Below are 22944 nucleotides of genomic sequence, written 5' to 3' on the forward strand. Positions count from 1 at the left end.
TTTAATTTCAAACGATCCAGATTTCCACAGTCTTGGTCACCGCGACCCGTGTTTTGCAGACGGACCTCACTTCGACGGGGCATAACTTTGAAACCCCTAAATATTTTCTACTTTTTTTTTCAAATTTAAGTTAAAATGATGTACTTTCACATAATAAAACGATATTTCAAAAAAATTCAACAGTTTACGAGAAAAAAATTCACGAAAAATGTATATTTTTTGGCGCTCCGACTGCGCATGCCTTCTTAAAATAAAATGTAAAGCTGAAAATGCTCTTTCCACCGACACTTGAGTAGCCGGTGTGGCTAGTACTACTTGTGCCAGCGCACTCAAATGTGGCGATTTCAGCTTGACATTTCTAAAAAAATTTAATACATCGTCATTTAAAGGTAAGCGACAGTAGAGGTGGAGAACTATCGATAGTCGGCGCCATCGATAGCCGGCGATTGTTTTTCTTAAACCCTCGATAGTGTCGATAGTGCCATCGATAGTCACTGATACTATCGTCCGACATTAACATATTTTTTTTCAAGGCATTTGGCAAGTTTTTGGTCGTCGGAATTTTTGAAATATTTCCAAACATGAGAAATCTTACTCCTTTTTGAGTTATCCTGCTTATTGGGAACAAAATCCTTTTCAGAGTCTGTGCTGGTTCAATCGCAGTCTTGCTTTCATGGACTTGGCGCAATAGGCTTTGCGGTCCTCCGACGTATACCTTAAATTCGCCATCAAAATACTTATGTAGAATACATTAAGCATACCTTTCGCTTTAAGCTCGCTTTAAAAAGCGATCCATATTTAATAGTTCCTTTTTAATTGCCGTCAATTTCACACCAAATTTTGCAATTTTTACACAAACGAATATTGAAATTATTTTAGCGATGTGAGACGCCAGCTATCGAAGGCACCATCGATAGTGGTTGGGTCACTATCGAACGTGTCTGACACTATCGATTGCGGCTCGATAGCGGCCAACCATCGATAGTGTCGATAGCGCCATCGATAGCTCTCCACCTCTAAGCGACAGTACATTTTGTCGAAGTTCTCCACCTCAAAATATATGTTGACAAGTTGGTCCGAAACAGGCTCGTCCTTTGCTTCTGGAACAGTCTGCCGACATCCATAAATGCTGATAAAAGCGATTTTTCTTCTGGTGGGGATGAAAATAATAAGTCCTTAACCAGTTCAACATCATGAATTGGCTGCGAAAAAAACACTTTCTGTGGAATGATCCTTTAATAATAAAACAAAATTAATGTGAAATTTTTTGTTTTCAATAACAATTTAGAACAGCTGTAAGTGCTTGACGAGGACAATTTTAATTATTAAAACTAAGAACACGTATCTAAAAGCAGCTATAACATAAAGGAAACAGGACCAAACTTCAATCATACTTCGTCTTACATGTTTCAGCTCAAACAGTCGAAAAGCAATTTTTTTTCCATTCTGTTTAGCCAACCATTTCTGGTGTTCTGTTAAAATACAATTCACTCGTGGATCCATATAAATTGCAGATGATAAAGCTTCGTTCTCTAACAACTTACACTCTCGAAGTTTGATTTGTGCCAATAATTTTTTTTTTATAATATCGCACTTCAGTTTAAGCTCCATCCAAATAATGACAAATTCACTATGAACTAAATTGGTATTTTGCAGCTTTATGGTCGCATCATATGCGTCCTTGAAAGCGTCGACATACGTCTCCATCCAGTCCCATTCTACGGCGGTATCAATGATACACTGAGCGGCCAGAAACTCTTTTAGGACAAGTAGTTTTTTTACCATTAAGTACGTTGAATTCCACCTAGTGGCAACGTCGAGCGAGGGTATAGTTTTGTTGTGCTCGATTAAGACGCGTCTGCGCAGGTTATATTTTTATTTTGTACATACAATCGTGGACATAAGTATTTTGACACAGCTTATAGCTATATTCCAGCGCGTGTCTCTTTGTACTCGTAAAAGTTACGGGATCCATTTCACTTTCCAGTAAGAGATTCTATTTATAGCTTTACGAGAGCAAAAGATGGCACCGATAAGAAAATTAATTTCTTTGCTAAGATACGCGATGTGAGAGATTATGGATTTTTGGGTGGCCAAAAATATTTTGACATTGCATTCAATCAGTTCTCATTTGTTTCGTGCGCATTAAGGACAGTTTATTTTTATTTATAACTCCATCTTATAAATCTGTTACCAGATTTAATACATTTTTTTTATGAAAATATGGGTAAAACACGGGAGCTAACTCAATTCCAGCGAAACGAAATTGTAATTAAGTACCACGCAGGTATTTCGGTCCAGAGCCTCAGCATATTTTATAAAGTTCCCCGACAAACCATTTATTACCAAATTAATAAACATACAATCGTGGGCATAAGTATTTTGACACAGCGATGCTTCATTTTCTTTTTCAATTATTTCTTTATTTAAAGGAAAACAATTATTGATTTAATTTCAAATAGATATTAGTAATGTATTATTACCAAAATAACAGTTTTAGGTTTTTTATAAATATATTTTGTATTTATTTTTTAATTTAAACTAAAATAAACTAAATTCGATAGGTGGCATAAGTATTTTGACATAGCTTTGTTTCACAATAAAATATAACAGAGTGCAACAGTGATTCTGAACCTTTATAGTGAAATAGTAGGAATTGTTTAACTGTTCGAGTATTACACAAAACCGTGTATAAAAAATTGTTTAACACCCTAAAAATCTTGATTTATTTTAACAAAACCAGTTTTCGGGACTTTTTTGCGCTTAAAAATTCCTAAACTCGTTTTTTTAAACCGATTTCAAAATTGCCGATGTTTTTCAATAGTTAAAGGTTGTAACTTTTGAAAAAAAAATATATCTTCGATTTTTTTAGGCAAAAAGGACAAAATTTTTACACCTGAAACTGAAATTTTCGCCTTTTGATCGTGTTTTTCGGATTTTGACGCCAGTTTTTCGGTACAACTTACAAAATTTCTGTCATGAATGCCACATATCAATGTTGTCTCATTAATACTGAATAAAAAGAGACAAATTTCATTAAAAAACTATGAAAATTGTTGAAGTTATAACGGTTATTCCAAAAAAAGTCAATTCAACATTGCGAGCACTATAAGAATAAGAGCATATTCCTACTATTACTCCGGTGCGCTCGCAATGTTGAATTGACTTTTTTTGTAATAACCGTTATAACTTCAACAATTTTCATAGTTTTTTAATGAAATTTGTCTCTTTTTATTCAGTATTAATGAGACAACATTGATATGTGGCATTCATGACAGAAATTTTGTAAGTTGTACCGAAAAACTGGCGTCAAAATCCGAAAAAACACGATCAAAAGGCGAAAATTTCAAGTTCAGGTGTAAAAATTTTGTCCTTTTTGCCTAAAAAAATCAAAGATATATTTTTTTTTCAAAAGTTACAACCTTTAACTATTGAAAAACATCGGCAATTTTGAAATCGGTTTAAAAAAACGAGTTTAGGAATTTTTAAGCGCAAAAAAGTCCCGAAAACTGGTTTTGTTAAAATAAATCAAGATTTTTAGGGTGTTAAACAATTTTTTATACACGGTTTTGTGTAATACTCGAACAGTTAAACAATTCCTACTATTTCACTATAAAGGTTCAGAATCACTGTTGCACTCTGTTATATTTTATTGTGAAACAAAGCTATGTCAAAATACTTATGCCACCTATCGAATTTAGTTTATTTTAGTTTAAATTAAAAAATAAATACAAAATATATTTATAAAAAACCTAAAACTGTTATTTTGGTAATAATACATTACTAATATCTATTTGAAATTAAATCAATAATTGTTTTCCTTTAAATAAAGAAATAATTGAAAAAGAAAATGAAGCATCGCTGTGTCAAAATACTTATGCCCACGATTGTAAACTGAAAAATTCGACGGAAAATTTAATCAGAAAAGGACGACCACGCAAAACTACGCCTAGACAAGATCGTCTAATCCTTGCAAAATTTAAAGATGATGTCCTTATTACACCAAAAACAGCTTCAATGGAAGTTAAAAAAGATTATGATATTTCAATTAGTAGAAAAACAATTGAAAGAAGATTGAAAGAGGCTAACTTTGCTACTTATGTGGCGCGTCCGATACCTTTCATTTCACCTAAAAATAAGTTAAAACGATTAGCCTTTGCCAAATCGTTCGTTAACAAGCCTCAATCTTTTTGGGAACAAATTTTGTGGACCGATGAGAGTTCTTTTGAGTACCATGGTTCAAAAAATAAAATTTACTGCAGATTACCCAAAAATATCCGAAAGAAAGTGCGACCTGTAATTCAACGTATACCACATGGTGGCGGCAGTGTCATGTTTTGGGGATGTGTCTGCTTTAACGGGATCGGTAATTTGGTTCCCATCAATGGGACGATGAATCAAGGACACTATTTGCGTATCCTGAATGACCACGCATTACTTGCCGGCGACAGACTTATTGGGCAAGACTTTATCCTGCAACAGGATAATGCTCCATGCCATAAAGCAAAAATGATAACCAAATTTTTGAAGGACTTGGAAGTAAAATCTTTAGATTGGCCACCCCAAAGTCCCGATCTCAACATCATTGAGAATGTGTGGGCTTACATAAAACGTAAGAGGAGTCCAAACTTAACAAGAACCCGAGAGGAGACAATTGATGAAGTCGAAGGACTATGGAAGGAAATTTCCCTTGAAACGCTTCAAAATTTGGTAAAATCTGTTCCTGCACGATTACAAAAGGTAATAGATGCCAAAGGAGGGTTTATTTTTTATTAATATCTATTTCATTATTAACATTTTTGGCAATTCACATTAATTTTCTGACAAATTATGTTATGTCAAAATACATTTGGCCTCCCACTTTCATGAGTTTGTATTTTTATTTTATAAGATGTAATATGAAATGTAATATTTTTTCTGTTTCTTGTTGTCTTATTACAATATTGTTATAAATAAATTTAATTAATATTTTTTGGATAAATAAATTAGAGTTTGTAACACAAAATGTAAATTTTTATTTATGTCAAAATACTTATGTCCACGATTGTATATATAAAAAATAGATTTCTATTTAAACTTTTCTTACCTTATAAGTTTCAGTGCGCAATTTTTTGCATAATATGCAGCAGATACTAATGTTTTCGCTAATCTCGCTCAGCTTATTCACATCATAGACGCACAGCTGTAGACCGTACGAGATGAATATTCGCCAAATCCAGATCATCTAGCTTACCCATCAAATTTTCCTCTTCTGTGTCATCTTCAAAAAGGGATTTCTCCGTTTCGTCATTAAGAATTTCTACGGCTTTGACCATGTTTCTCCCATTATCAGAAGTAACATATATACATATATACATTTTTTTCTTTAATAACAAACATATTAAAAACTAACTAAAAACACATTTTTACCTGAAGATTTGATTAAGATTAATGCCATATTCGTAAGGAATTTCCAAAAATGTTTCTTTTATGTAGACCCCAGTGTGTGCATGGGTGAGCTGGATCATTCCCAAAGTCTTTATAACAATCTCCATTTTATTAATATTTGTGGGAATCATTTGCAGATTCACACCTAGAACTGCTGTTTCCATTCTAGTCCCCACGTCGATTTTTAACGATATCAGCTTTCCTTTAACTAACGCCCTTATGCCGTCTTTGATGGCCTGTTCTTTTACAGAAACGAAACTCATAATGTTCCTTGATGTAATTCCGTTCATACCAAGGGCATTATAAATTGGGTCAACAATTTCTTTGAATCCCTCGCTGTCCAAGAACATAAATGGCTTTCCATCAGTTGTGACAATTTTGACCAGTGAATTTATAATTGTGTGTTCACTAGTTTCAAATGAAATTTTTGTTTTCTTCACAACTTGAGTTTCGGTGACTTCTTCGCTGTCGCAGTCTTTAAATATTTCACCATGCTTCGATGTCAAATGGCGTTTTAAATTTGTAGAGTGAAAACCTGCTAATTTAACTCCGCACACTTTGCACACCGATTTGTTGTCCATTTTGTTAAATATAAAAAATGTATGCACTTTTTTATTAAGAGGGCTTGCGCAGTTGGAGGGCCAAAAAATAGGCATTTTTCGCGAATTTTTTTCTCGTAAACTATTGAATTTTTTTGAAATATCGTTTTATTATGTGAAAGTACATCATTTTAACTTAAATTTGAAAAAAAAGTAGAAAATATTTAGAGGTTTCAAAGTTATGCCCCGTCGAAGTGAGGTCCGTCTGAAAAACACGGGTCGCGGTGACCAAGATTGTGGAAATCTGGATCGTTTGAATTCAAAAAATGAAACGGATTTACATTTATGAAAAGTTTATCTAGTACTTAATCGAAGGATATTAAAAAAAAAATATTTGACAAAATGGCGACCTATCAAAGTTGAACAATCGTTTTTCGTTAATAAAAGCGGTAGTTTTTCAGCTGTAAAAAAAAAGTTTTGCATAAAAAAATCAATCCTTCGATTAAGTACTAGATTATTATGTATTAAAAAAGCATGATAAATTTCAAGACGATCGGGTCACTAGTTTTCGAGTAAGAGTGGTCACCGACTTCAAAAACGTAGTTTTGAGAAAAACGTGTTTAGAGTTTCAACTCAATATTACATAAACCGGACGCCCCTACCTTTAAACATGTGTATCTCAATGAATTTTAACCGGATCATTTCAAAATTTTGTGAACACATTTCTAAATATATACACTTTAAGAAAATGCAAAAAAAAAAAAATTCGATTTTTTGAAAATTACAAGTGGCCATGCCCCCTTAATTTCTCGTCCCATTTTCAATAAATTTGATGAACGAAACTTCACATACAAACATGCATGCACAAAAGACTTTTTGAATCGTCGAACGCAAGCAAACGGTCCGAGAATGAGTAGCCCAAACGAAAACAGAAAAAAAGAGTTATTCGACTGAGCGCGAGCAAAATTTGTATACGAGCAACTCAATCGGTTGCTCTCAGACTTTTTTCTCAAAGTCTCGGTGACGAACACTTATTTTGCGACCGCACGAATCGGTTAACAGTTATTTGCAAGCTATGCTATGAAGTCGTGGCTGTCTCCGTATTCTCTCTTACTCAAAAGATGCTTGCTCTCTCGCAAATATGAAATTCACAATCCTAAGTTTACAGATCGGGTCGATGCGGCTCCTACGTTTCTTTATACAACTTCAAATAATGTCAGAGCGTGCGTGCGCTAAAACACTTCATGTTTCCTCGGCGCTCGTCAACCAATGAAATGGAGCGATGATCGACTCCTTATTCTAACATTTTCTTACACATACAGTGAATCACATTAATATTCGGTTTTTTACTTTCTCAATTTCAAATGAAAAGAAAGAGATTAAAAAAAAGACTTAAACAAAAATTTTAAATAGCAAAGTAAAGTTTTTTTTATTACCTATTCATAGAAATAACATAACACAGGAATTTATTTTAAATTAAAAATAAAATTAAACAAAAACGAAAAACAACTCAAAATTTGCGTTACTTTAATATTCGGTATTTCCTTATAGACCTAAAAAAAAACTATTTTATCTTAAAATTAAATTTATCTTAATATTTAGTGTGATACCCATTATTTTTTATGGTATCGCTTAATCGTTTTGGCATATTTCGAATAATTTTTTTTGTGTATTCGCCGCCAATTTTGACCCATTCTTCCTGAAGCCGTTGTTTCAATTCCGATATTGAAGATATCGGCGTTTGGTGTACACGGCGGTCCAATTCACTCCACAAATTTTCTATGGGATTGAGATCAGGTGATTGGGGCGGCGTTTCCATGACCTTTGGGCAGTTGTAAAGCAACCAGGACTTCACTTTATGCGCCTTGTGCTTTGGGTCATTGTCCTGATATAATTTAAATGAGTTCGCAATGCCCATTTTCTCCGCCGACTGCTTCAAATTTTCTTTCAAAATTTTTAAGTATTGATCTTGGTTCATTATCCCATCAATAAATACTAAATTTCCCACTCCTTTTGTGGAAATGCAGCCCCAAATCATCACACTTCCCCCGCCGTGTTTAACTGTTGGCCTAAGGTTATTTTTTTTCAGCTCAGTGTTTGGTTTCCGCCATACCATTTGCTTGCCGTCGCTCCCGAAAAGATTAAATTTACTTTCGTCAAGGAAAATGACATCGTCCCACCAGCTTTCGTCCTTTTTGGAGTACTCCTGGGCAAAGTTTTTTCGCAACTTTCGGTTGCGCTCCGATAGCAAAGGTTTTTTACGGGCGATTCTACCGTTGTACCCCTGTTTTTTTATGGTACGCCGAATAGTTTGCGCCGAAACTTCCTTTCCATGATCGGCAAAGAGTTCAGCCGACAATTCAGGAGCACTAAGTCGAGGATTTTTTTTTATTGAAGTGAAACTTCTTATACGACGCCGGAAAATTTTGCGTTAAACGTTTAACGCTCCAGTGGAGGGGGAATAGCGTTGAACGCTTAACGCAACTCGGAAGGAGAAGAGGAAAAGAGAAAGATAGAGTGCGAGAGAGAGAGTGAATGAGAGTAAGGTATCGCCAGGCGCATGCGCTGCTATGGCGATACACGTAGCGCGTAACAGCTGCCTAGACTAATATTAGTGCCTATGCGTGAGTGCATCAAGCGTCCTATGTGTCGAAAATTCTTTTTCTTATTCTTATCTCGTATTTTGTTATTAAAGTGTTTCCCATAATTAATTCGTGTTCTATATAATATTGACGCACTACTTGTAGTATTAGTACAGTGAATAGTGATTCAAACAAACAATAAAATGAGTGACAGTGAAAATACGCATAACACAGCGGATTCCAGGTTATGTGGTGGTACGTTTCTCTTGAATATTTCAATTGTCCATAACAGATACACCTTGTGGATCATATCATCTTGAAATTAATATCAATTGGATTGGCAAAAATTTTAATGGTTTGATTTTGAATTGATTTTACAGCGGAAAAAGACAGTGCAGCCGGTGTTTTAAGAGGAGGGAACAGAGCACAATATTATCGTGAATACCGAGCACGAAAGAAAGCAGAACTTGGACTTTGCTTTATAATAAATTTATAAAATGTGAATTGAAGAAAGTGTTGGTCACTCCACCTTAATTTTATCCTTTCCCTCCCGCTATTTTTCTTTTATACGAAATAATATGCATTTTTTGGAATATCGCTAAGAAGTTTCACTTCTTTCGCGCGTAGGGACTCCACGCACACAATTTTTTTTTCTGACTATTTCGGCTTCTTCTCGATCAGTCAATTTTTTCGGCTGTCCTTTTTGCTTTATTAAAGCCACTCTTCCCTCATTTTTGAAGCGTCGGACGATGTCACCGACTGTGTTGGGCTTCATGTCAAGCATTTCGGCTGTTTCCTTGTAGGTCTTGCCCTCTAAGTGAAGTTTGAGGACAAGATTTCGCTGCTCCAATGATGCATTTTTACCCTTGCGGCCCATCTCGAAAATCGGTGCTCGTAGTAGCTTTTTTTTGGCTTGTTTGTAGGAAATGAATACCAGTCATATGTGTGCAATTCGGGGAAACCCATTTTTGGCGGATCTGAAGTTGCCACATTGTTTTAACGTAATACTTATAAAAATACCGAATATTAAAGTAAAGCCATTTTCAAGCTTTTTTTTTGTTTCGTTGTGATTCTTCTTTTAATTTTTAATAAAGTGCTAACATATATATACCTACGTAAAGACAATATTTCAAAGTTTAAAATACCATTTTTAAAATTTCGTGATTTCTTAGTATAATACATTTTATTCGCGTTTAAAGTTGCAAAAAAAAAAAACCGAATATTAATGTGATACACTGTATCTCGTAATTGAAATCTCAGCTAAATCGGTTACGGCGGTAGCACTGACTGCCTCTTCCTCTTTTGTCTCCTTTTTTTAGCAGCAAAATTCCCGTTCCCGAAATGGCGAAGACTTTATAGAAATGCTATGGCTGTGTGTGTACATTTTAATGTCTGTTTTTTAATTAGTATGTTTGTCTTTTGTAAAATTTGTTTTTTAAGATTGCTTTCAGGATTGGTTACTTGCAGCACTTTTAGTATTGTTTATTTGCAGCAATACGAACACAAATGCGAATACGAGTCTTAGTAGCTATGTCCCGGTTTCTCACTTTTGAAGGTCAAAATATTTTTTAATTTGTCACATGAAGTTTTTATATTTATACTTTTACTTTTGCAGCACAAATTTGTTACACTTTGCAGCACAAGTTGTAATCCCCCCCAGCATAACCGTACCAAAGTTTAATATTTTCTCGGGGCCATAATAGGCAGATACGGCTGTTGCATCATCTACTAAATATTAGCGGCGGGACCCTTCTTAATTGTAGCTCTTTCGGGAGACGGGTGGGTTTTTTTGCCAATGCCATTAAATTAGATTACTATAAGACTAATCAAAGAGTCCCTACTGAAACTAAATGTCACCTCGATCATGGAGGAAGCAAAACTAAAGAAGAAACACCAGAACACTCGGGTTCATTGACCCGGAGGAGATAAACGTAGTGATTGCATAATAGCAGGTGGGATGGAGATAACACTAGGAGGAAGAAGTATGTGCCGACACCCTACCTTAGTCTTAAGAAATTTTTTTTTATTTTTAAGATCCCGATTATAACGCCTACTCACATTTCCAGGTCACGGAAATAATAAATTACTCACCCATAATTCGATTATAAATTACTCTATATTCAAATGTCATAACTATTCTTCATGGTTTTATTTTACCTTTCAACGATAAGGTCCTACAATTTTAGAACTTAACAGTAGGTAATACAATTTCGTTATAGGACTAAACATTATAGACTAATATGATGTATGTATATATATATAATTATACCCTTGCAGAGGGTATTATAATTTTGGTCAAAAGTGTGCAACGCAGTGAAGGAGACATCTCCGACCCTATAAAGTATATATATTCTTGATCAGGATCACCTCCTGAGTCGATATGAGCATGTCCGTCTGTCCGTCGGTCCGTCTGTCCGTCTGTCTGTCGGTTTCTACGCAAACTAGTCTCTCAGTTTTAGAGCTATCGAGTTGAAACTTTGCACACATCCTTATTTTCCTTGCAGGTAGTACATAAGTCGGAACGGCCGGGATCGGTCGACTATATCCTATAGCTGCCATATAACTGATTGATCGGAAATGCCATAACTTCGTTGTTTTTTAAGATAGAGGGTTGGGACTTTCCACACATGTTATATTTGACCAACATATCTTATGTACAAAATTTCATAAGGATCGGCCGACTATATCCTATAGCCGTCATACAACGATCGGAATTGGCATAACTTTGGTGTTTTTTAAGTTAGAAAGATGGGACTTGGTACAGATTCTATTTTGGACAAAATAATCTGATTTGCCAAATTTCATAAGGATCGGCCGACTATATACGATCTTCTATATATCTAATAATATAATATGCGTTGCGCCACCTAGCGGACTGCGACTGAACTGCAAGGGTATATCAACTTCGGCTCCGCCCGAAGTTAGCTTTCCTTTCTTGTTCAATAATAATCTTGGCCTAACTCATTACGCGACATTCAAAATAAAATTGAAAACTCAAGCAACATAAATTTAAATTACTTCTTTGGTTTCAATACCGACACTACCAGTTATTCTTCAAAATTAGTTGTTTTTCTGTGATTATGATATTCTTGTTAGACTTTATTCCATCTTTATTCGATCTACGAAGTCAAAACAAACCAGCCCCTGCTGTCAGCAAGCTTATCTGCTGGGCATATATGTAGGGGCTTATACATAGGTGATCATTCATATGGGCACGGCAACATGGCATACTTTAACGATCGACAGGGACTTTATTTTACTCTTTTTATTTTAAGTTTTAAGCTTTAGCATTTAATCATTTAGAATTTTTCGTTTTCTTATTTTTTTTTTGTTTTTAACTTTTTAAAATTTTTGTAACATTTAAAAAAAAAATCTTGTAAGAATCGTGTTAAAACCCGATTAAAATTGTTTTCTTTGTTTATAGTTTCTTTTCACTCACCCCAATATTGTGATCCTCGATGAAGGCCTTCATTTTAGAGTCTGGTATATGATGGGCTGTTTAGTTAAAAAAGAGATAAAATTTCTTACAACTAAATCAATATGCTGCAAGCCGTTCCTTATTAAAATTTTTTTTTTTGTTATCTAAATTCACATTTTAATGTTTGGGTTACTTTTGGTTTGCAATTAGACTTAGGTAGTTCATTTATTACTATACTATTTTATTGATATGACCACGGTTGCCATTCCAAAAAAATTTGGCTAAAATTTCTTAACGTTTTTTTAAAATGATCTTTTATTATTTCACGTTTCATTTTTTACTTCAAATTATAGCAGTAGTATAGTATATAAAAAACAGAAGATGTATAATCTTCAAAAACTGTTTAAACAATATATTTTTCAAATTCAAGTTCTCGAAAGATTTTATGTATTTCACAATTTATAACTGTTTACGTAGTGATGGACCTTACGTTGGCACATACATATTTTCTCAATTTGAGACGGAACATCGCAAATCGACTGCATGTAATATTTTTCAGTGTTAGTAATGGTTCCATTTCTAACTGATACAAAATTTGTGCTTGGTGGAACAGAGCCATTTGTTAAAATAATATGTGTAAACATACAATTTTTTGAAAAAAAAACTAGACCAGGCATATTGAAAATGTACCAAAATGAAAAAAAGTGATCCAATGTACCAACGCATAAAAAATGTACCAGTTTTGGTACATTGGTACCAAAAATGGCAACCGTGGATATGACTTCATTTTTTAAAAAATTCATGTGTACTCAGTAGTTTTTATAGTAACTTTGAGAAATCTGTATGATGCAGATTCCATCATGAAACAATTAGTTAAGCTATACAAAGACAACTCTCATTATCAAGGCCCTCCGAAGATATATATATACAAATCAATATATATACAAACGAAAATCGCACTGGGCTGCTTTACTATCTATGTATATATATATGCTTTACTGTTAACTATTAATTGGCAGAGACCTGATGTCGTGATGGGTGCATTTTTATACGAAGAACCGGCAATGATCCAGGTGTGGGGAACAGGTGGTGAGAGTGGAGCGGTCGTGTATTTTTTTCGGCCTAAGAAAACGCCTTATGTTAAACACTTTTAAAAATGATTTCGGCTAGTGAGCTCGAAAATAATTACCTTATCCAAGGCTAGGGTCTTCCTTGACTTTAATACTTTCACTTTTTTGGTCTCTATGGCCTATGATGGTGATAGATTTCACCGGTTTCCATTTTGTAAAAAATGTTTTTTTTTTTGTGTGATCTCTTGCACGTGATTTACTTTGTCTATGTATTTATGTACGTAGGGTATTTACTTAGGTAAGTACGACAGATTAGCTTGACAGCTCCAAGAGAAAATTTACTACGCCGTTGTGCCGAGCTAGTTTGTGTTTCGGGAGCATAACATCCAGCACGGCACCATCTCGTGCCTTCCCCTCGTAATACGAGACCTTGAGGGTAGAGCATTAATCAGCAGTTTGATACCTTCAGTATACTTCTTTACTGTTAGCAACGCGTGAGTTGAGTAACTGCTTCCGCGAAATCGCTCGAGGTGAGTCCATTTTATACTGCTCAATCGCTTCATTCGAAGCATTGGTGCCCCTCCGCAGTGAATTTTATCCCTAAATACTTCGCCTCGTCAGTACGCTTCAGTGAAAGACACTCGCGCCCGCCAATCAGAGGCTCCGCCGTTCGACGACAGTACACTTCTGCTTGGCTTGCCCCTTTATACTGACAGTGAAACACTTGTCCGTATTAAGGTTGACCCCACCGAGGAAAGAAAGCAAACGGTGGTGTTCAACCCATTTTGAAGCCCCTTCGGAGTTTCTGCAAAAAGGATTATAACATCTGCGAATGCATCTACGTTTTTCATGGCATTTCCGACTTTGGCACCAATCTCACTGTAAGGTCCTAAACAACCGGTCAATGACCAAATTGAATAGTATGGGAGACACAGGGTCAAAAAGGACAAAGGGAAAAAAAACGCCTCTGATACCCACCCGTTCCCATCGAGCATTGTGCCGCCGTCCTCGGACGACTTTCGGAAGTAGTTGATAAAGCCTTTCGGGGCACCATATGAAGCCAATGTGTGGTCGACCGATTCGTAAGCTACAGTATCAAAGGCCTTACTAACATCGAGGGTCCCAATGTAGCCAAGTTTTTTATTGATTAATGATAACAAAAAGGAAAAAAGAAATAAAAACAAAAGCCACTTCAGGGCATGTCTTCTTATTAATAAAGAACGAATACATAATTTAAGCCATTTCAAACGAGGAATTAATATCGTCAGAGGCCTAGTAGCAGTCAGAGTCTTCCGAGCTGTAGGTGTTTAAGACGAGCATTTCAGATGGATCAGGTCGCCAAGAGGTTGCCATAATTGCAGCTGCTACAGCCTCTTCAGAAAAATCAATTTTAGTTGTAGCGTGTAACGGTCTTCTGCGCTTTTTCGAAAGGATTTGCACTTGCGAGGGCACGCTATAGAGTCCGGCTCTAGCTCGTCGGCTTTGGGGATGGAGGTCTTGCTTCACACAAATCCTAACACTGCCACATTTATTATCAAATAAAGTCCAGAATTGAGCGTGCTGGCGACAAGATAGATAGCTAGGTACTAAACCGGGAGAACGGAAGAATTAATTCGACGCGGAAGAGATAGAGTTAGAAGGAGAGAGAGAGGAGAGAAGTAGAAAGTTTGCGATGCCACAGATGTAAATAGGCTCGCGTACTGCCCACCCTACCTTTGGCCACAGTCCGATAAAGCATTGCTTTAGTGACCCCTTCGAACACCCTACAACCGTGGAGCCATCAGCTCAGTTCAAACAAGAGATATTCAATTCATTATAAACCAAATTTAATTCAGAATAAAACTAACAAAAATTTGGCTACGACTAATGAAGTGTTTGACATTATTCCTAATTGGATGCTTGCCTAAAAAGAATATCCTAATTATACGAGAGGGAAACTTATATGTAAAATTTATAAAAATAACAGTTAATATGTAAAGGTTCAAAGAAATATGTATAATAAAATTAATATATATAATATAATATGATAAAATTTGGCATAAGTAAATATCACTTTGAAGGTGATAAAAAAAATTCAAATGAGGGTATTAAAAAATGACAAAATTTAAAATTCATGAGGATAGAGTTTCTGTTAGTCACCAATTAAATCATTTAAATGAAATTCGTGCTCTTGTTAGTTTTGTTTGTGTGTTATGATGAAGGACGAATGCAATACATTATAGAATTTACAAAAAAAATTCAGTGTGACTCGAGAAATTTTTCTCAGTGTACGTGTAAAAGGTAAATAAATCACTCACTGTAGGTCCATCGGCGAAAGATCGATCTCTGCTTTGGGTTGCTGCAAATGAGTTAGAGTTTTGGAACACCCTAGGATTGCATACAAACTAATTTCCACACAAGAATTTAAATAAACGATTTAAAGTAAACTGATGATCATGTTGTTTCGCGATAGTTTACAAAAAAAAAATAATAATTTTCATATTCTTCGATTCCGTTTTTCTTCACTTCACTAAAAGCCTGTAATTAATTTAAATTTAAACTTAAAATTAAAACTATTGAATAAGAAAAAAAATAAAATTAAAACATTTTAATAACGCTCGTTATATGGGGATGAAATGGGGATGAGAAAAAGGAAAAAAATCACCCCCAGCGGTGAAGTTTGAGGAAATTTTGTGTTGAGTGCTTGAGATGAGTGCTTGCTATATTTGGGATATATTCTCTTTAGCTCCTGGTATATATCCCCGTCCAGCAAGATTGGCAGCGCTCGATTTAGTAGATTTAGCTCCAGTAGTAGATTTGGTATGTTTCTCATTCCGGTATGTTTGGCCCACATCCAGTAGGGTTGGCATCGCTCGGGTGAAGAAGAGGAATAGTCAGAATGTAAACATGGAAAATATTTAACAGAATATCAATAAGAAAATTAATAGGATTAAACAATATTTACAGAGAGAAGGACGTTGGAATGTGGACAATACGTGGAGCTGGTTTTTAACTCTTTTTCATTCCGTCTCGCAAATAACGAATAAAATCTTCTGCCTTCCCGCTTTGTTGATTCTGAATATATGTATATAAACAAAAGAATACAATAAATAAAAACAACATCAAAATATACCTACCAAACAAAACGTTAAACACATTGGCATAGTTTTTTAAACTAATTTTCCCATATTCACCATTATAATTTGACTTTAAAACTATCTCTCTTGAGCAATTCCCCTATTTAATAAGGATTGATACAGTGGAGTCTGAAATAATTAACATATATAAAATATAAATGTATACATACTGTTACGCTGTTAATAGTTTTTAATAGCGGTCGAATAAGTAGAAGAGGTTCAGTTCAATTTTCAATATTTTATTTTGGGGTTCAATTTAACCCCAATGCCAATGCCAAAAATACAAGTGCCTAGCAAAGAGCTTAGGCGCATAAGCTCTACAGGGTCCGGCACTCGAAGTGTAACCAATTAAAAAGGCCATAAATTCAGTTTGGAAAATTAGTTTTACTCAATTCAAAGTACAAAATGTGTAAAAATAATACACAATTCAGAAACAATTCACTTTTGCTCGATATGACCACCTTTTGCCATGACTATGGCCTTGAGACGGTCCAAAAACGAATCGCAAGCTGCCCGAATGTGACTTGCAGGTATTTTGGCCCACTCGCGAACAACAGCTTTTTTCAGCGCATCGAGACTAGTGTATCTTTTAGTTCGGACCTTGCTCTCCAAAATGGCCCAAAGAGAATAATCCATGGGATTCGCGTCTGGTGAATTCGAGAGCCATTGTGTGGACGTTATGAAGTTCGGAACGTTGTTTTTCAGCCATTCTTGGTTCACTCGAGCTTTATGAGACGGTGCCGAGTCCTGTTGAAACGTCCATGGTCTGCCACCAAAATTTTTATCTGCCCACGGCTTCAAAGCAACCTCCAGAATACTTTCCCGATAATATTGCGCATTTACCTTGACGCCAGGCTCGATGAAAACGATTGGAGAGCGTCCATCTGCGGTTACAGCGGCCCAAACCATTATCTGTGGCGGGTGCTGCCTCCTAGTGGCCAATCGATGACTCAAATTCTCGTATGAACGGTCGGTCAAGTAAACCCTATCGTTTTGGGAGTTTACGAATTGCTCAATTGTAAAAATTTTCTCCTCAGAAAACACAATGTTTGGAAATTGACCACTTTCGGCCAAGCGAAGCAACTCCTTCGCTCGTGTGAAGCGAAGCAACTTTTTTTCTCGTGTGATCTCGGCAAAATGCTTACATGCGCTTGTAAACAATACTCTAAACTGTCATTTAACTAACTCACCGACAGCTGACGCCCGTGCGTTAGCTGCGGGAGCGGTCTGAAGTTGGTTACACTTCGAGTGCCGGACACATATGTATGTATGTGTTGGGCCAAGCAGCCACAAACAAAACCTTTTAAAAATATATATTTTAAAGATTATATATTTATATATATATTCCGATTTGTAATTATATGGCAGCTATACGATATCGTTGGCCGATTTCAAATTCGGATCGGATCTCTCTGGATCCCTCTGCTAGGGTATATAAAAAGTTTTCTGAAAAACTACTTTAAAATAACATCATAAAAAGTCATAAAAAAAAGAACGCAGTAAATGGCGGAATATTTCATACTATCAGATAGCTCCTAAGTCCCTAAGATCCACGTGTTCACAGACAGTTTTTTCTTTGCGGACAGTAAAATAGCCAGACGTAGAAACAGACCGGTCTATCTACAAAAAATTGGCTCACTTACCGTTTTTTACAGAATCTGTCCTCAAATTTCCTGTTCAGGAATCGAAGATTTTTCTTTCATTTTTCGCGTCAGGGACTCCGTTTTTGGCTTTGGCGGCCTCCAGGGCGTTGACATCATGATTATCAATCTAATTAGAAAAAACGGAATCTGTATATTAATTTTTCTATAAGCTTCACATACTTGATTTTTCACTTCCATTTTTGTTCGTTCTGGTTTTTTCTTTAAAAAAATGGCGCAAAGCCCATTCAGTGTGGGAAATAGGCCAACCCATGTGGCTGTTGAGCTTTAACATTGTGCTGTTCAACACCTATAAAGCATGCAAGTAGTGTATCCGCAAATACACTTAATGTATCTGCAAATACCCTAGATAACGAATCCTCCATAAAACCCAGGGTATGACCAGTAATACCTATCAAATCATATATAAACAACATTCCAGAGCCTACTGTGGGAATAATTCAAATAGGCTAGACACAAACCCTTTCCCATAGCAATATCATTGGCATCCAGACATAAACCATTCACACGCCTTTATTGACGACAGTAGACGTAAACATCAAACCCCTTTTGCTCCAAATTCATAAACAAGTGCCCATCCTGGGAACCTACATGTCAGCATAAAACTCTGACCAATCAAAACTATTCAACCAAAGTCCATCTATGCTGCCAGCGTCGCTGTCACCGATAAAAGCTATAGTTATAAGAAAATTGAATTTGTAAAATCAGTTTATAATCAACGATCAATCCAATAGGATATCTTTATAACTCATTCTTGACATTTAAAAATAAAATTTATAAAATAAAAATCTTAATTTTGGGGAAATTCAAATTTGATGGTGCCGCCGTGTTGGGCAGCGTCAAAACATGTGATGCGGTTTTTGGGCCAGTATTGGTCAATGGGGTTCAGAAATTTTCAGGGATGATTACATCGAATCGTAGGGAGCGATTTTGATAGAAATAATCCCATTTGATTCAGAAAAAAATTCGCTTTACAATGGTATACAGTGCAAAATGGGGCATCCTCCATAAAGAAAGCATGTGGGGCCATTCAAATTTAATATTCTGACATTCTGTTATTCTGACAAGGTCCAGTATTGGTAAAGCATGTTCAGACATTTTTAAAGATAAATTGCGTCAAATCGTGGGGAACGATTTTAATGCAAATAGTCTTATTAAATTCTATAAAAAATAATCTTTGCAATGGCATACCGTGCATAATGGGGCATCCTCTTTTAAGGACTCAAAAATCCTATTCGTGCCTAACAGAAATTAACAGCCCGCCGTTAATTTGGAAACGGACTTATTCGTGGACTGGCTCCGGTTCACGAGTTGGCGCCCCTCTTATCAATTAAAATCAATGGGGAACTGTAAATCGATTTTCTCAAAATTGTACGAAGCGATTTCAATGATTTTTGCTCCAGATATACTAGAAAAGGTGATACATCGACTCAACTACCGTGCATATGGGGGCATCCTCTTAGAGCTTCAAAATATTAAAAACTTGTAGCAAATATCAGAAACTGAGTAAGTTTCAATTATTGCGTCAACTTCAGAATCTACTAGAAGAATCCCTATTGCTGAACTGTCCATTGGTACAGTAAAGAAATTTCTTCTGTTCTTAAATTGCTGTGCCTTTATATAGCAATTGCCATCTATTAATTCGAAATCTAAAATGTTCAATGGTAGTCCATTTTTCAGGCAGCAAACATTGTCTAGCATTTTTGTGGATAATGTGAAATTGTCAAAATTATATTGACACCTTCTGTACCATTTCACTAATTTACTTTTTAACTGAGGCCTATTTGTAGTTGTTGCAAAATATTCCTCTGTCGTAATCTCATCCTGAAATTCTGTAGTTTCTTCTATTTAATTTGGCTCAATCTGTACTTCATACTCGTTACCCAATAACTCACTCTCCGTCCGTGCCTCTGATGCAAATTGTTGGGCTACTCGCCTTAATGTTCGCCTCGAAAATCCACTCATTTTGTTATTTTCGTAAATAATATTTTCAAAATTCAAATAACACTGACACACTTGTACACTCTTTCCTCGCAAAATGAAGACTGGTAAACATTACTGGTATGCACTCCTTTTTATACTGTTTGAAGTGCCTACCTGTGTGTACCTGAGCACTGCTTATTTGCAATATTTATTTATTACCTGGTTACGCAAATAACTCTTTTTGAAAAACCCAACTAACTCTTTTATTATTGTGTTGTTTTCAAATGAACTGTTATCCCTTACAATATTCTATGTACCTGTTGAATTTGGTGACATATTTTTATGACCTAGCATTAATATTTTCAATATGCAGCTGCAATGGACCGTGCTGCTGCGTTGAATTGCAGGCATAAATAGACCGCTTGGAAAGTAAGTTTAATTGAAACTATTCCTTAAATATTATTTTAACACGATTTATTTTTATTTCTTTTTTTAGTGAAACTGAAACACATTGAAGGTAATGAAATTTATATATACTATGAAATGTATCCTAATATTTTTTTTAAATAATTAAAGATTCAATTGACAATATTGTTAAGAAGAAATTGGATGAAATACAAAGTAAGTATGATAAATATATGAGTTTTACAATTTTTAAAACAATGTCCCTCTCCTATAGAAACAAATATTGCGATGAACGCAAAAGTTTTAGCATTTATGAACCAGCTTTCAAAAAATATGGCCGATCCCGAAATAATGTTACCAATAAAGAATGAGGAGGAGATAAGTTCAATGGATGCTGCAATAAAGGAGACTCCTCAAAAATATGTAAGAATTTATTTATTTTTTTCACTTCTGAATATAATATACATATATGTGTTCTTTATTTCAGAATAAATTGTTTCAATCTACTTTACAAGGTGGAATTTCTTCAAATATGGAAAGGGTTTTCTCCAAGGATCTTATTATCAGAATGAATTACAATGGGGAGTACGGAAAAATTAGTTTGCGGAAGTATGCAAACATATGTATGTATGTAACCTTATGTTTGGTTGGTATTTTTTGTTTTTTTATTTATTCTTATATTCTAATTTATTATTAATTTTTTTATGTTTGTATTTATTCAGAATCGACTTAGCGGGACGGACGCACGTATGAAGACTTCGTGCGTTCGATACGAGATGGTTTCAAACGAAGCAAAAACTGTTTCTACAAAAAGAGATCGTACGACAAAAAGCTTATCAGTTCACCATCAATTATTAGTCCATCGGATTCCAGATATCCAGAATTTAATTTTTAATTTTCATTTAGCTTAAGTTTTATGTTCAATTTTTATATTTTTAAGTTTTTATTATCTTTTTCTATAAGTTCTTTTTTAGTTTTAGTTATTAATAAATATTTAATTAATAAGAAAAAATAATTAAAAAATTAATTCAAAATAATTTAAAAAATAAATTTTTTTATTTACCCCAATAACAATGGGCATGGTTGGGAAAAACAAAAATAAAAACCAAAAGCAAAGCAAAAAGCAAGGGAAATTTTTTTTCAACCAGAATTTCCCTGGGTGAGATTTCCCGCCGATCTCCCCTAGCCGGTAAGCTTGCGGGTAGGGGAGAACAGCCTTCTTTTTCTGATCGCCAAGCATATTGATACTCGCTCCGCTGGGTGAGAAAAGCGTTATGCTAATTTATAAATTATTCATAACAAAGTTATGCCAATTCCGATAACTGAACGATCGGAATTGGCATAACTTTGCTGGTTTTTAAGTTAGAAAGATGGGACTTGGTACAGATTCCATTTTGGGCAACATAATCTTATTTGACAAATAGGGATCGGCCAACTATATCCAGTAGCCGCCATATAACTGAACGATCAGAAATGGCACAACTGCAAGGGTATATCAACTTCGGCTCCGCCCGAAGTTAGCTTTCCTTTCTTGTTTTATTACTAGTTTTGGCTGAAGCATCAAAAACTACTCTTAATTTTGTTGTGAGACTGGATTCTCTGATAACAGCTTTATGAGGAAGGTAATATTTTCCTTCATCATTTACTTCTACCATATGTCCTAAGTCCAAATATTCGTTCATAAATTTTTCATTTTTTTGTAATCTCTTTTCTAAGTTCATGAAACGCGCCATTGCTTGATTTTTCGAATCCCCTAATGTTGTATCTTCTTTAAAAGGTATAGCAACAATATATTTTCCATTCGGATCTTTTTTAGTACATTTTTTAAAAATCGTTTCACATATTTCTGTTTCTAAGTCATTGCTATCCTCTTCTTCTACCTCCCAATATCGGTCCATTTGTTTGAGCTCGATACTGGTTGCTACAATTGAATTACCACCCCTGGATTTCGTGCATCCGGACACTGTCCATCCAAAGATAGTTTTTGCCCAAGAAGCATACCCTTTTTGGCTATCTCCGGCAGTGAAATTTGTGGATATAAATCCGCGCTAATAACCAGGTCAATACGACCAGTTTTGTCGAAATTGGGATCCGCTAAATAGAATCCTTTCCAATCCGATTTATGTATAAACATTTTATTTTTGGGAAGACATTTCATTAATTTTGGCAAAACAATTGCGTTTGTGCTCACTTCTTTTGAATATTTAGAATTATTCTTGATTGTCAATTTTAATTTGTGATTTGAAACACAGGCACCTGTTGCTGATACTCCAATTATTTCAGTGTGCGCTTTTATTTTTGGAAACTTAAGTGTTTGTCCCGCTTCTTCAGAAATTAGAGTGCTTTGTGACCCATTGTCAATCAATGCTCTAAAATTCCCGAATCTTGAACTTTAATCTGAACACACGCCGTGGCCAACAACGCTGGTTCAAAGGTCATGCATAGTTGCTGCGTAGTTGCTACAGGCTGGAAAACCCATCTAATGAGTGAGTGATGCTGGCAGTTGCATAAAGACGACCTAAGGATAATATTTATATTTAAATTATCGAGATTTGTTTTTCCACTTTATCATTTTGTCCAATTGTCAGTGTTACACTTTTGACAAGGAAATTCATTCTCATTCATATTTATTTATCCCTTTGACCAACCCAATTTTGTTCAGTGTTAGTACCATGTAACGTTTACTGTTCAATCTTAGTCTTTGGTTCTCTTCACTCTCTCTCTTCTAGAGAGAGTCGTACTCACAGTCGTAGTCGGTCGTTGGTCGAGTGCGGACGTGCCTGCAGCTGCTCCGCCCGAGCCC

The 22944-nt window shown here is 35.3% G+C and overlaps 1 protein-coding gene across 2 annotated transcripts; it reads left to right on the forward strand.

Moving 5' to 3' along the window:
* Positions 1–19827: 19827 nt before the first annotated feature.
* Positions 19828–21066, forward strand: LOC26514060. Of its 2 annotated transcripts, none has more exons than XM_014904869.3 (6): positions 19828–20165; positions 20233–20253; positions 20313–20357; positions 20416–20564; positions 20629–20768; positions 20864–21066. In XM_014904869.3, coding segments are annotated over exons 1-6 (387 nt in total). In that variant the 5' UTR covers positions 19828–20164; the 3' UTR covers positions 20895–21066. The 2 variants fall into 2 exon arrangements, with proteins under 2 accessions (XP_014760355.2, XP_032307923.1); XM_032452032.2 differs by having other exon boundaries at positions 20629–20764.
* The last annotated feature ends 1878 nt before the right edge of the window (positions 21067–22944 follow it).

This window comes from Drosophila ananassae, chromosome XR, assembly GCF_017639315.1.
Source record: "Drosophila ananassae strain 14024-0371.13 chromosome XR, ASM1763931v2, whole genome shotgun sequence".
NCBI classification, from domain to species: Eukaryota; Metazoa; Arthropoda; class Insecta; order Diptera; family Drosophilidae; genus Drosophila; species Drosophila ananassae.

Bases quoted from the DNA above. Each gene is read 5' to 3' on its own strand.
- LOC26514060 (XM_014904869.3), top strand. The intron at 20,565-20,628 runs GTAAGAATTTAT...TCTTTATTTCAG, and splicing joins AGGAGACTCCTCAAAAATAT to AATAAATTGTTTCAATCTAC. The intron at 20,769-20,863 runs GTATGTAACCTT...GTATTTATTCAG, and splicing joins AAGTATGCAAACATATGTAT to AATCGACTTAGCGGGACGGA.